The sequence below is a fragment of the Lissotriton helveticus genome, chromosome 10 (assembly GCF_964261635.1).
Source record: "Lissotriton helveticus chromosome 10, aLisHel1.1, whole genome shotgun sequence".
NCBI lineage: Eukaryota > Metazoa > Chordata > Amphibia > Caudata > Salamandridae > Lissotriton > Lissotriton helveticus.
Window position 1 is genome coordinate 1,047,598,480 of NC_136071.1, and position 15,261 is coordinate 1,047,613,740.

Here is a 15,261-nt window from a genome sequence, read left to right on the forward strand (position 1 = left end):
TGTTTTTTGAAAATGTCGCAAAGTCCTTATAATGTTCTGAGCACTGTCTCTGTATGTTACTTGGTCTTCTGCCGCAAAGGGAAAGCCACTAAACAGTCATCTAAATAATGTAGGATTAATTTAATTTCCAAAAGGCTTTGTGAAGATGCTAAGTGAAGATTTGAGGTCAAAAGGCAGCACACTCAATTGGAAATTGAGCTGCCCCAGAATGAACCTCAGATACTTTTGGAGCACTGGATGGAAATAGGTTGTGGAAGTAGGTGTTCTGTAGTTCTATTTTTGCTAAGAAGTCCCCTTCTGACACTAGAAGAATACCTTGCTGCAGAGTCACATTCCTGAATTGTATGTTATTGATACTGGAATTAACACCTCTGAGATTAGCTACCTGTCTGTGTTCCCATGATGGATTCTTGGTAAGAAAGAGCATGTAATACACTCCCTCTCATCTTTCTTTGAAAGGAACTGGAATGATTGCCTTTCTGTCTAACAAGGCCTGGAGCCCCAACCACAAATACTCTCTCTTCATAAGGATTAGAAGGGACAGACGTAGGGATGACTCTCGATCTTGGGGGTAAGCTGTCAAACTCAATGAGATAACCTTTCTTGAGTGTACTCATTACCAAACTATTAATTGTAGACCTCCTCCAAATCCTGTAGAACTTTAACAGTGGACCTCCTGCAAGTTCGAAAGTGATGGGGAGGATGATTGTCAGGAACAATGCATTGAGTTTCCAGCCTGATTCGAAGAGTCTTAACCATTGGCTGCCTTCTTGGGCTGAAATCTCCTCTTCCGAAACATATATGATTTGGAGTCTCTTCTAAAATAGTCTCAAGTATCTTTATTCCATCTTGTGGAAGATTTCTAATAGGAGCTTTTGTATGGAAGTGTATGCTTTCTATCCTTTTGAGACTTGGTATTCATAACTTCCAGCTTCCAATTTCCCTAGAGAAGTGCTTTCCTTCAAAGGGTATCTAAGAAAGGCCAAAGCTGTAGCTCAAATTAAATCAGACAAAAATGTGCTTCTTGTTCTGTTTGCATAATGATGTTTGAATCCTCTGTTCCCTCCTGAATAACCGCAGATAGTTGTTTTTGCCTATATTAATTACTCACTCCCAGTCTGTGAGGATCAGTCCAACTTCAAGGCAGAAGCTTGTGTCAACTAAAAACAGGGCTTTGTTGAATGTAGAAGGTTTGTTTGGAGGTTCTGCGCCGTTTATTATGTAATTAATACAGGCAAAAGCAACAGTCGGAGTAATGTGATTACTAGTAAGTAATTGAAGCTAAAGGGAGAAAGAAGGGGGTGTTCAGGAAGCACAGCAGAGACATTTGTGACAGAATGGGGTAGATTAAATCGGCAGTAGGAAGCGCCAAAAAATGCCTTTTTGAGTGCCACAAAAGATATTCTATTGTCAGTCCTGACAAAACTGAAGAATTGCTGGCTTAAGTCGCTGTGTTCAGGACTGGGAAAGATGGTCACCTGATCTGTTATCCTGTCTGCCTGGACACATCTCTGCTAGTAAACTGTCTGCTGAATAAGTCTTCTCTAAGGAGTGTGTATTAGAAAGTTGTGCAGGCTTTGGACCTGGAGTGAGGAGCTGAATGCAGAGAACAATGTATAAAGTGGTGTTGTTTTAATGTTGCGGTTGCATTCTATACTATGTTAACTTGAATGAAGAGCTTCAATGCACAGTTGCACACATTGATTATTTCCAATTTTCTTGAAGCTGTATTTATTATTTTACTCACTTTTTTGATAATTTCTTTTTGTTGTAATTTTTGATCCTTGATCACTCATCATTTAATAAGCAATTTGAATAGCATTTTTTTTAAACTATGCTTGGTTTGGTTTGTATTTATTTGTTTATTGGTTTGTTTTTTGGTCATGCTGGTACATATAACTTCCAAGTTTTGTCTTGTCACTCAGGCTAAACGATTAACGGTGAGCAAAGGATACCACAATTGAAATCTGTTTACACCATTAGGCTGGATTGTTTGTCAAGACCCAACAGGACTGTTCCTCGTTATATCTTATATGCATCTGGTTTATAGGATACATATTGTAATGTTGCTGTCGCTTTCAAATATAAAGCTATACTTACATCACTCGCCAATGCAGATGCAATCTGGGCCTGCTTAAAGGAACCACTTTCCATAGGGTTGTACTGTGATTTTCGTCCCTTTTTTTCCATATCAAACTCTTCTTTATATTTGACCTGCCATGAAAACGAAGTAGAATTTCTTATAGTATTATAATATCTATCCTAAAAGATATGTCTGTTTCAGCAAAGATAAGAAAAAGGCATACAATTTTCGAATTTTATGTGGACAAAATCCACTCATTATTTTTTGTCACTCTAGTAATAAAACGCCATTCAAGCTGAGTTTTAGCGATTGAAGTGTCTGTGCTGTCCAAAGAGGTAGACAAGCTTATTTAATTTATGGAGCATAACATGGACATTTTGTGGCGCAACTTCAGGCAGCTTTACTTTCATCTATTTGCACTAGAAACAAAATATAGGGTAAAACCTTCAAATGATGCACATTATAAGGCAAATGTGGCAAACCTGTACTTATGAAGTAAAAGCTGCAACCATTGAACTCATCATGCCACTGTCTCTCACCATTCCCATTGTCTTATTAAAAATGTATACAAAACAGCCAAACAAACAATAAACATTCTAATTCCAATTAGTGGCTATTGTTAGCTGCACATGGAAGCTAACTACCCCAAAACAAAACATGTAAATGTGGTTTGGGCCTTGTGCCCAGCCCCACCCTGTGCATGGTAAGCATGGCCGAAGACTGTGCGCAGCATGCAGGGGGTGGCTGCCCACAGGGGGTTTGGCATGGTAATAAGATTTTACCTTATATTTAAAAAAAACAGATATTCAGTGAAAGAAACTAAGGTTACATTGTTGTGATAATGAGATGTAACATTTTAAATTCAAACAACCACTGAAATTCACCAGATATAAATTATTGAGCTAACTAGAACTTGCGCCTCCACCATGCTCTGCTTATGGCCTCCCAAATTTGACCACTCCTAACATGTTCAATGACATAATTGATGACATCACTGATAACATCACGAATGATATCATTGATGACAACAACTGGGCATGCTTTTATGGTCAAAGCCTGCAATTTTGAGAATCACCAGCTTCTCAACGACAAATCTAAATGTCTTGGTCGTACCACAAATCTCATAATTCAGATTTCAGCAGAAACTGCATTTTCCATCTGAATAAGGATTTGGATGTACAGGTTTATAGTTAAATATCCTCTGCTCCATTTACACATATGATACAATCACTTCATTTTACTGAATGGCCAGTAGCAGTGCTGGAATTGAATAAATTTACTACGGCAAACCATAAAATGGGAGTCAAGGTGTTGCAGAGGAAAGGGGGTAGAGTCACAAGGGGTGGAGCTTGAAAAGAAGAGTCTGACAGTCAACTTATAGTATTTTTTTTAAACTGCAAAGAAATTGGCAACAAGGACAGATGTGACAATAAATCTGTTCTAGAATAAAAATATTAGGTGTCTTTTAAATCTTAATTGTGTGAGTTCTCATACACACAGATGCATCTAGCATTCTTCAGTGCATGAACATCTCTTACACGGGGGGGGGATTAACAAAGCAAAAAATCTCTCTCCAAGTCATACTTTTGCAAAAATACTTTTGGGGGAATAATCTGTGTGCTTTGCTTCCTTCCATTGTATTAATGTCAGAGTGTTAGGCTTGAGATGGCTCACAGCCAGGAAGACTCTTCAAAAAACAGAGAAGGGCTGATGGCCCTTCAAATCAAACCTTTGTTTTGGACCTCCCTGGAAGTGAAAAGAAGAAAACCCCCTGGCTGCCTGTGGATTACTGCTCCGAATGAACGAAAAGCAGACATGTTGGCGCTACTAAATGTGTCCTGCTGTCTGAAAATTACACCAGGACAAATTCAGCATATTTCACTGGGTCAGCCAGATCCCAGATCAGCTCAGAAATCGCTGCCGTAACCGAGATGTAGCTGAGTCCCCCTATTTTCCAGCACTAGCCGGCAGTGGCCAGTTGGAAATTTAACTTTATACCTTCACTTTTTAATGAAAGTAGACAAGCAATGCACTCGAGCACAAAAGAAGAATAGTCATTACTGTTTTCATTGGAAAGCGATACCTAAATACTGTTCTTGTCCACGATACCCTCTTACCTGGCTGGAGAGCTTGGAAGCTTCCATCGCATGTTCAAAATCAGGCCTGCCAAGAACAGCTGTCTCCTTGTTTAGGTCTCTCCTTCCTTTTTTATACTCAACCTGAAAGAAAGACTCCTGTGAATGGAACTTTTACAATTTGAAATTGCTGAAAGAAATCCAAAGTGAGTAGTGACCGGCAGGTTTAGAGGTAGTTGTTGGGGAAGAGACACTATTGCAAGTGCCTCTTTTACAACTAAATTGAGAGCATCATGTTTTATTTTAGTAAGATGTGGCCTAGTGGCTAGAGCTACCAACACTGAAACCTGGTATTTCACTTTGATGCGCTTATGCAATTGGTGCACATTATTTTGTGGAGTTACCTAAAGTCTTAATTTACCAAATGCAAATAAGTTGCCATGTTTTAGCGCTAGACCTCATGTGATGAGAAGTTGGAGAGCATCCTCTCATGCCCAGATGCCAAAAATGGCAGAAAATTAAAATACAGTAAGGGGCAGAACACATAAACCGATACTCCTACAATTGCCTACTACAAACAACTCTATAATCGGCCTTAAATGATAGATTAACATTTCGTAGAACCAAATGTTACTCCTAAATCTCAGACAATAACTCCATATGGTCAGAAAATCATACACAAAAACCTGTAGCTTATGAGGAAATCATAAAGAGGAAAAAGTCCATACATCACTGATAATCTTTGCTGACTGTGTTGCAAATTGTATGTCGGTTCTATTAAGTACATCCGTGTATCTGTGCATTTCATGTGCATCCTTTCTATATGAAACCTGCAAAAAAACACAATGGCAAGTCAGTGAAAAATATTCACATATTGCATTTGCTATTACTTAGTGATTTTCTGTTAATGAAGACACGAACAGCTGAAAAGCTGCAAAAAGTTAAGACATTAAGCTTTTGATTTAAAACACTGCAAAGTCAGTATTGTCTGACGTGAACACTATTGTTAGCAAGCATTTTCTACCTACATAAAATTCCCACAGTACTCTTTGACAAACATAAAACATACAAATAGCTTATGTCATACATAGTAATGTCTACGAAGTAGAACATGAACAATGAATTAGTTTGCCAAACACAATGAAGGGGATATTACAGCATCTGAAATGAAAACACATATTTCAAAGAGGAAACGTTTAAGAAACATTGCCCGAAATGTTAAACAACGTTTGTATCCGTGTATTTTAATATAAATAGATTAGAAAGGAAGCCAAGTTCCTTTCCATTTCCTGTGTCACTATCTTTACACATGACTTATGTCTTCAACACACAAAGTGAATTATCATACAATAAATGGTTGTTTTAGCTTGTATGGCTTCTACATTTGTAAATGTGTGTCAACGATGCAAACATTCTGCAATTAAACTTATGTACTGGATTTTGGTCCATTACTTCGTAGATAGAGTGTAAATAAGAGATACTGTTTTAAGGACCAGATTGACAAACATTTTGCACTGATTTTGCGTCATAAATGTGACACAAACCTGCGCAAAATGTTTTTGGGGGATTTACTTGGAAAGCTGCCTGAAAGTAATGCTTTGCATTACTCTGCTTAAGGGGGCATTCCAGGAAACAGGTGTTCATGTGAAACCACCCATGATTTTTTAGTCGAATCCTGTCTATTAGCAATAGTAGACAGGGCTTTGCCCCAACTATAACACCACTTGATAGCAGGTGTTAAAAATGAGCAATGTTTTTATTTTTTTCAACCTTTCCCACTTTACAGTGTGTGCTGCATTGTACAGCACACATCCAAAGAGGAAGATGTTTTAAGGCTTGTCTATGAATATAATTGTATTCTATCTGGATATCCTTCCAGTTCAAAACCTATGCCAGTCAAGATACAGACACATTTCCACTGTGGCACAAAGGTATGTGTGTGGCACTTGGCAGCCTAATTATGTACCAGCCCTTAGCCGGCATGGTTCTTTCCTGCTCTCTCCCGGTCAGGCAACCCAGCACAGCAAATTAAGGGGCTATGCTGCATTGATTGACAGTTATGTATATTTGGGGCAACATGTGTTTTATGAAAAATGTGCTACTTGCACTGGTTGGGCAATAATGAGGGACAGGTGTTATAATCAGATCAACTCATACATTGCAGGGGCATAACTTAAAAGTGCACTTTGAGCTGCTCCCAAAGGGGGAACATCCTTTACAACGCAACTTTTACCACGCAGTGCCTTTACGACGCAACTAGTACAACGCATGTCATTACAACGCATTGCACTGGGGGGCGCTCTAGGATAGGGAATAGATTTTATTTACTATACAACACCTTCCCTACTATCCACGGGGACTGGAGTTGGAATAGTAAATTAAAATATTCACTATCCAGCAGCCCTTAGCGCTCTGCGCTGTAACAGCATGCATTGTAAAAACTGCGATGTAAAGGCATGCGTGGTAAAAGCATGCGTTGTAATGTCATACATCCCTTTCAAAGTGTTGCTGGTACCTCTTTTTATCTTCTGCAGCTCCTCATCCCTAAGACTGGAGCCCAGACTAGAGTCCACTACTGGCAGTGACAAGTCACTATACATGAATTTTCAATGGGCAGTGAATAGTCCAAGTGCCAGTGATAATGTGGATGTAAAAGAAAAAGCCTCGTCCAGACCATCTAGAACTTTGCAAATACGAGGACTTTCAAATGGGCTTGCCCATACATCTGGCTCTATATTCCTGTTTCACCTTTGTCATCACATAATCAGCAGCTACCATTAGAAATCAGGGCTCGGAAAAGAATAGAGGAACGCTAGAAATCAATAACTCTCATCATTATAATTCTCACTGAGATTTGTCGGAAGAGTTCCATTAAAAGGCATGAGGGATTATTGAGAAGTGCTGGTTTATTTTCGCATGAAAAGGTGAAGTGCGTAAAAAACAGCTGGAAACATGGCAAGTTCTACTTTCCTGGATTTATTGTAATTACTGCCATGGAACTGGCACTACTCGAACAAAGGGTAGTAATGACAATGCTACCATCTACCTTGAAGTTAGTCTTTTTGTCAGATGTTAATAAGGACCCTTTTGGCACACGGCTAAACCCTTTATTGTGCAACATGAATAAAGCCTCTGCCCATTATTGAAGTTGATATTCTTTGACTGAAACTGCAGTATACGTTTCATAGCAACAAAGCAAGCTGCTTTGGTAGAAAACAGTTTGCAAAACACGTTTGCTATGAACAGTTAATGCACTGATCCAATAATGTAAAGCTACCTTTTTAAACTCATGCTGGGGGCAAAGGACATGCTTCACAAATCCATTTGTAGTTGTACATCTAGGTTATAGGTGCAAATGGCTTGACTCGTTAAGGTATTCACTAAAGACTGTCTTGTGGTGATCTAACCTTTTAGTCAGCAGAAAACCTCCTATTCTTCTTTAATATTCTGTGGGAGTAAATCCAACTCAACGGGTGGGGGTGTTGGAATGTGTTAGAAATGATGTTGTTGGTTGACTGGGGTGTGAGCCCTGGTAAAGCAATAGCCACAGTGCCTAACAGTGTGATCTACAAAACGCCCCTAAATCAACCTGTGCTTAACCCTGGGTAGCTTGGCACAGAAAGCAGTCAAGCTTAACTTAGTGGCAAAGTGTAAAGTATTTATGCAACACACAAACAGTAATACAGTGAAACACTAGAAAAATTCCAAACCAATTTAGAGGAATAGAGTACATTTTAATAAATTATTTTACACCAATACGTCACCTCTCCAATCAATAGAACCAGAGCTATGAATTTTTAAAGATTTTAGTAAAAATTGTGCAAAAAAAAGCACAAAGCGTCAACTATGGATATCTGCTTGCACTGGCCAGGTCAAAGTCACAAGTTCACGCTGACTGCGATGGTGTGCAAGTTGGTGACAGTCACCAGGTTAGGGCTGCTGAAGATTTACCTTCTCAGATCTATGCTATGAGTCCTGTTCGCAGTGGAGGGGGGTCAGGGAGAACGTCGCAGGAGTTTGCCAGCTTAGCGTGAAGAGCATGCCAGGAGATGCGGATGGGCATTGCTGGAGCTTTGCATTGGTAGTCCCTGAGAATAGTCGATGCTGTAGTGCTTTGGGTTGGGCTGCTATAGCAGGTCGGGCTGATGGAGCTTCGAATTGAGTGGCAGCGCCAGCAGCAAGATCTTGTGTGTGAATAGCGCTATTTGTGGTCGCGAAGAGCCCAAAAGCTTGATTATATCTCTCTGAGCCAGAGCAAGGGTCCAGGATCGAGGGACATCACTTGGGGATGTTGGGGAGCCATTCATATCCCTGAGGCTCATATCAAGAGGCCAGCAGACTAGCCCTTGGAGTCACTCTGGTAGCGCTGGGTTCAAGGATGAAGTTGAAGGTCCAGTTCTTCTCCAGGCCAGGCGGCATCAGGGCAGAAAGGCAGCAATTACACAAGGTCAGCAGTCCAGCAGAGTGGAAGTCCTTTCAGCAGCATAGCTGTCCTTCTTCATGGGAGAGTATCCACAGGTCCAGAAGTGTAATGAAGAGTTGGTGTCTGAGGTCCTACTTTTATACCCTGCTGCCCTGGCTCTGGAAGGTGGGAAATGCTTCTAGGCAGTGGGTTTGGAGCGCATGGGATTTCCAACCTCCCCTGCCCTGTTTCCAAGCTAGCTGCAGTAAAAATATGGGGCCAATAGGCCTTTTCTGTGAGGGCAGAGCATAAGCTATAGAGTTGTAAGTGGGGCTGTGCTTAACTTCACACCTACATCCTGCCAGCAGATGACCTATTCAGGCACAGCCAATCTGTCTGTCGAGTGACTGTCTGGAAAAACTCACAAAGTCTAACTCTCTGTTACACCAAGTCATGTGACCCACACCGGGCTACAGGCACAGAAGGGCTAAGGTCCCCATGTAATGATCTCACTTAGAGATGAGCAGGTGGCTTTTTAGATTGTGAGGTCATTGGAGACTGTAGCCTCCCCTGTCCTCATGAACAAACTTTCAGTCATATTTAGAGAACCCCCAGATTCCCAGTGGAGGCACCAGTGTGGCCGCATCTCAAGCAACTGAAGGTTTGCCCAGCGGACACTGTGTTTGATGTGCTCCCTCAGCAATGTTTTCGTTCTCTGATAATACACTCTCAAAATGGGAATTGTTTTTATAACCAAAAAATGACCCAGATGTGCAGGGACTTTACTCCCTGCCCAGGGGCATCATTGTGTGGTTTCCCTAACTAGGAATGCCATTTAAGACAGTTAGGGAAAGCAAGTGTTAAATGACCTGAAATCCTGTGGTTAGTAGGCCATCAGATCATTGGTTTCCAATGGTGAAGTTAGCTGAGACTCTAGTGTCAAAAATACAGCCATTGCCAGATTCTAAATAGAGAGGGGTATCAATATGTTTGAAAGGGTAGATGTGGTGTCAATTTGCAGTGGTGCTCCTGATCTGCCAAACTTTAAGTGATACCATGGAGTCCGAGTGCTCATTTTCACCCGGTTAAAAAGTGAATGGCTTGTTTGTGGAGGACTGGGGCCAGACCATACTATTCTGAGATGGTTGTTTAGAGAGTGTTTTGATTTTGTTGCTATTTTATACTCAAAACACTTACTTAGGTTCTGATATGTATTGGGTTACCTGTCATGCTTCCTGCACCCTGTCCAAGTTCTCTGTGAGTGCACTACCGCTCCCATATTGCACTATTTCTGGAGGAGGGGCTGGGTACCTTCCAATGCTGCCTTGAAAGGAGGGCGTCATCTGATTGGATGTTTTATATATGACACCCGTCCCTGAGTTTTGTGCTTGGCTTACTGAAGTCTGGTGGACCACGCCGTGTTACCTACTCTGGATCATACCGAGCCTTTAATTCCTTTGTTCTTCGTGTGCAACTACATTGCAGTATTGAGAAATCCCCTTTATTTTGGATCTGGATCGTGCAATCCTGTTTTCGTCTCTTAAATCAATTCAATTCGCCCCCGGGAGTAGGCTGCTTGTATCGCCTCTCCTCTTTAGAATTTTTTACTCCGCCCGCTTGCCTCTCAGATGCACTGAACGCGCGCTCACCTTCCTCCTTTTGCCGAGTGAATTAGGAAGCGTCCTTCTTCCAGAAGCTCACAAACGCCTCTTCTCCCGCGTCTCTTTCCCGGCCTGGAACGAGTCCTGGTGAGTGCTCCGTTTCCCCTTTACAGCAGTATTTTAGTTAACGCGAGCTGATATTGAGACGCCCAGCCTCTGAACTTGGAAATCTTTTCTTTTTTATTTTTCTACGTGACGCTCGCTAGTATTGGACTTTTGATTTTTGGAACACTGCCTTATTTCACAGCATATGCCATAATTGTGCAACTGATTTTTGTTGTGTTTTCAACGACCTTTATGCAACAAACTTTATTGAACACACTTTATGAACAATCCTATTTTAAAGAGCTGGATATTAGACCTCAAGCTGCACCCCTTTTTGCATATTAGGCAGATGTATGCCTTTGTTTCAGGTTTGATTCCTAGCACGCACTTCAGCGGGACCTACCTCTTTATTTTTTCTTTGATTGTATCTTTGCTCATTTATGGAGGAGACCATATATTCAACAGAGCTCACAGTAATGCATGTGTAAGCAGCGGTAGAAGTGGGCGGGGACGGAAGGGCATGGCGTGCCCCTACTTCTAAAAATTATTTCAGTCCGTTCCCGTACTTCTTACTTTCAAAAATGCGATGCAGTGCGCGCTACGAAATTCGTTTTATCAATTAAATTGTTTACTTACCTGCAATTATCCATATGCCGGTTTTTAGCACCCTCCACCCCACCCCTCCCCCTCCCCGCCTCCCTGCCCCACCGTAACTCCCTCCACGGGCAGCGGCTGTTCCTATCCCAAACGTTCACCAACTCTGCAACCCATCCATTCACTCTGCCATCCATCCATCATACATTCTTCCACTGCCATCCATTCATTTGTCTTTTTAACCACTCATCTATCAATCCTTTTACTTTGCCATCCTTTCACCTTCCCATCCACCTATCCATTCACTCATCCTCTTACCCACACATCCATCTATCCTCTCATCCATCATTTCACCCTTCCTTCCATTCAATAATTATATTATGTTAAGATAGTTTGTAAAGCGCACAGCTGCCCCAGCAACGGGTCGTCCCGGCGCTGAGCAACAATAACAAAAAATACTGCAAAAGAATCCCACACAGATACGAGAAACAAGAGTAGAAAAGGAAAGCTTACTGCGAGAACAAATGGGTTTTTATCGCTCTCCGGAAGGTCAAATAATTCTCCTTGCTCCGTATATGAGACGGAAGGTCATTCCAAAGCTTGGAAGCCAGTGCGCGAAACGAGCGACCACCAGCACGGGCCCTCTGCACGCGTGATATAGAAACCAGGTGTTTACCGGCAGAGCGCAGATGACGCCGGAGAGTGTAGAACGGGTGCTGACCGGGCAGGAGCAGTGACTGGGCAGGAGCAGTGATGGGGCAGGAGCAGTGACGGGTCAGGAGCAGTGACAGGAGGACAGGAGAAGTGACGGGGACAGGAGAAGTGACAGGGCAGGAGAAGTGACGGGGGCAGGAGAAAGAGAAGTGACAGGACAGGAGAAGTAGAAGTGACGGGACAGGAGAAGGAGAAGTGACAGGACAGGAGAAGTGACGGGGACAGGAGAAGTGAAGGGGGCAGGAGAAGTGACGGGGGCAGGAGAAGTGATGGGGGCAGGAGAAGTGACGGGGGAGGATCGGTGATGGGGGCAGGAGCGGTGACGGGGCAGGAGTGGTGACGGGGGCAGGAGCGGTGATGGGGGCAGGAGCGGTGATGGGGGCAGGAGCGGTGACAGGGGCGGGAGAAGGGAGGGGGCAGGGCAATTGATGAAGCGGGAGTGTTGATCGAGCATGAGCAGGAGTACTGACTGGACAGGAGCAGTGAAAGGGCAGGAACAGGCGTTTCCCAGAGCGACTTGAAGGGTAGGGGGCCAGTTTAGTTTGGGGGGACCGGTTTTGTTGAAATGCAGGAGTTTTAAAAACACTGCAAAGTTCTTTGTATATTCAGCAGGTTTCGGTCAACAATACAAGTGCCAAGATAACTTTGGTGATCAATGTACCTGCTGGAGAGAGATGGGAGCATGTTTTGTCTAGTGACTGTTTTACTCATCTAAGGTAGTGCAGAGTGGTAATATGCCTGCTGCAAAGAACATGTACCATGCATATCAAAGAGCAATATGTTATGTGCATAGTTCAGTGGGTACTGCTTTGTGTACACTTCCCGAATGAAAGGACACTTGAATACATATGGCCTGGCAGTTCGGGCTGGACTGTTCCCATTGGGCGCAGAATCTAGACTGATTTGCTTATGGCTGGGTCCAAACTGGAATGGCATGGTGAGCAAAAAACGATGGATTTAAGCCCAGATCTCTGAACTGGGATGAATGTATGACATTGATCTGCATTCTGTCCATCAATTGTTCTTTTTTGCATTTGTCACCCGAATGGGACAGGTATGCTCAGACATGAGTCCCGTGCTATCCATGCCACTGGAATCAAGCTATCCTGGATGATGAGGGCTGAAAGCCTGAAACCGGTCCTAGGATGCTTGTTTCCAGTCCAGGGAGAACCTGGCCTGGCAGTTCGGACTGGACTGTTCCCATTGGGTGCAGGATCAACAATGATTTGCATATGGCTGGGTCCAAACTGGAATGGGATGGTGAGCAAAGAAACAATGGATTTAGGCCCAGATCTCTGTACCGGGGCGAATGTATGACATTGTTCTGCATTCTGTCTACCAGCTGTTCTTTTTGCTATATTATGATTGAGCAGCTAGCTGGCTGACTTGAATTTGAAGGAGCCTTTGTGGGTTTCCGTGAGTCTAGATTCTCCTGAAGAGTCCCTTTCTCTTCTGAGCCCTGCTTAACACATGTGTACAGGAGGAGCCCTGTATTCATGACCTCAATGTTTGAGACAAAAAATAATCATGGATTTCTGAACAATGAGTAAAAGCATTAAGGTAACATGTTGTTCCTGCTTATATTTCACATGCTTTACATAAACCTTTATTCCCTATGAGTGTTTGCTTTTTCCTGAATTAAACCTCAAACATGTTTATCCATTGTTTTAATTAAATAACGTTATAAGCTGTAACTGGTCAGTGAAATGCGAAACGTACAAAAAATTGGTATGTTTTGCTATTTCTAGCCACACCCCTGACTCCGCCCACTGATTCAATCTTCGGTTATTCCTGCCCCCTGATTCTCCTCCCACAGTTCCCCTACTTTTTTTTCCCCACTTCGACCACTGTGTGTAAGTATGAGAGGGTACACAACCTGAAGTCTTACTCTTGTCTCTATCACGCATCCCTCTTAATCACTTGTAAGTAACACTGGTCCCTGCCTCTCTTTTGTTTGTTTGTTATTCTAAGTGCTGCAGTTCAAAGGACCGTGCATCCACCTACTCACACTCTGGATCTACTGGTGATACTGGTGACCCTAGCGGTGGTTCTGTGATAGTCTTCTCTCTCCTCGGGGGCATTAGCCACTGTTCTGGTATTCAGCCTGTACGGGGAGTGGCTGTACCCCTGGGGATAGTTGGGGCTCTATCTTCGCTCCTGAGGATACTGGTATTCGCTATTGTGCTGGAAGTAAGTTCCGACATATTGACACCTCTAATTGCTGACAATATTGATTTACGGCATATCAGAATATCAGTGATTTGTAGGCATTGCCATAGGTGTATAAAAGATTATTAACTATGAGTGAAGAAAACTTGAATTTTATAAATCTCCTTACATCACTTTGGTGTTTGCTGACTTCCATCGCATGTTTAATATCTGGTGGTTCCTGCATGTAAGAATAACTTGATTTCCCTTTTTGAGCATCATGCTTCTGTTTGTAGAGTACCTAGTCAATAAAAATAGATATGTTATTGAAATCATTTTCGTAACTACTCTCCACTTAAACTGCGTGTCACTGCTAAGTTCAAACATATATTAAAACTCTATAAAACACCATCACTTGTTGTCTGCAGCACAGCCATTGATTTGGAAGTGATACATATTCACCTCTCCTTCACAGCAAATAAAAATAATTACAGGATCAAGACTACGAGTACCTATTGTCATTGAGGGGAAATATTGTTACATTAACATGTAGAATGGAAATCACTTTATCAAAACAAATATATATTTTGTGGAAAAAAACATTTCACAGTAGTGAACACACATAATTGTTTTGGTAATACACAAAGTTTGCGAGATATATACATGAATGTTCTTTGTTTAGATACATTTGTGCTTGAGATACAATATGTCAGGAGGATAGTGAGACCAAGTTTTACAAAATCAACCAAACTTTTGCATTTCTGCTCTGCTGTAGGTTTCTATTGATCCTGATCTCACCTCAGGTTATTTCTGTTATCAGTTCACAGGTGTACTGCCCTAATCAAACATCCTGGGGAACGACAAGCCCAAGGGTGCAGGGTGCATGGAGCCAGAAGCCAGAACCCCAAGAGGCTCGCGCCCACAATAAGAGCACTGGTATTTAACTCATGTTTGCAAACCTCATATTCAAAGGTGGATCTTGTATTCAAAGGTGCGTAAAATATAGCACCATTCTCAGTACTACTTACTTACTCTGTTTAAGTGTAAGTTCACTTACCTCTTTTCAACATGTTCCTCCTCGTCAGAAAAATGGCTCCTTCTGAGCCAGTTTAAACAAATCCCTTTTTTGTTTCCATAGCGCTCTTCCAGCTTGGGCTTTAACTTGTTCTGTGAAACTTAAAGCCTATTTTATTAATTTATTTTGCATCTATCAACCCTCAGATGCATCTACGAAACAAACTTCTAAAGCAATTGTGAATGACCAAGCTAATCGCTCTAAAGTTTGATAATGGCATTATCCTTGGAAAGTTTAACTGCTGAGTAAATACCACTCAGTCTGATGCCCAGGATTTTCTTGGCGATATTGCCTCGCTAAAATTGTCCCTTTTAAATCAGGATCCACTCACATCTCTAGTCATTAGTTACACCCTGTTTTTACATCTCCCCAAAACTGCTGTCTTACTAGCAATCAGTTATGTTTACCATGGTCTGATCACTACACAATCAATTTTTCTATTAACACCCACACATCACCACTAC

General features: G+C 42.1%; 1 protein-coding gene across 12 annotated transcripts in view; it reads right to left on the reverse strand.

Moving 5' to 3' along the window:
* Nucleotides 1-15,261, reverse strand: part of NEBL (nebulette) — an 874,906-nt gene that overhangs the window by 286,708 nt on the left and 572,937 nt on the right. For 10 of the 12 annotated variants that reach the window (XM_078663756.1, XM_078663754.1, XM_078663752.1 and 7 more), the window contains 4 exons: nt 13,913-14,023; nt 4,887-4,988; nt 4,201-4,302; nt 2,101-2,214 (listed from right to left, as the gene is read on the reverse strand). The exons of the other annotated variants lie outside the window; for them this stretch is intronic. In XM_078663756.1, the coding sequence (XP_078519882.1) occupies nt 2,101-2,214; nt 4,201-4,302; nt 4,887-4,988; nt 13,913-14,023 (429 nt within the window). The remainder of the gene's footprint in view (nt 1-2,100; nt 2,215-4,200; nt 4,303-4,886; nt 4,989-13,912; nt 14,024-15,261) is intronic. 12 annotated transcript variants of the gene reach the window in all.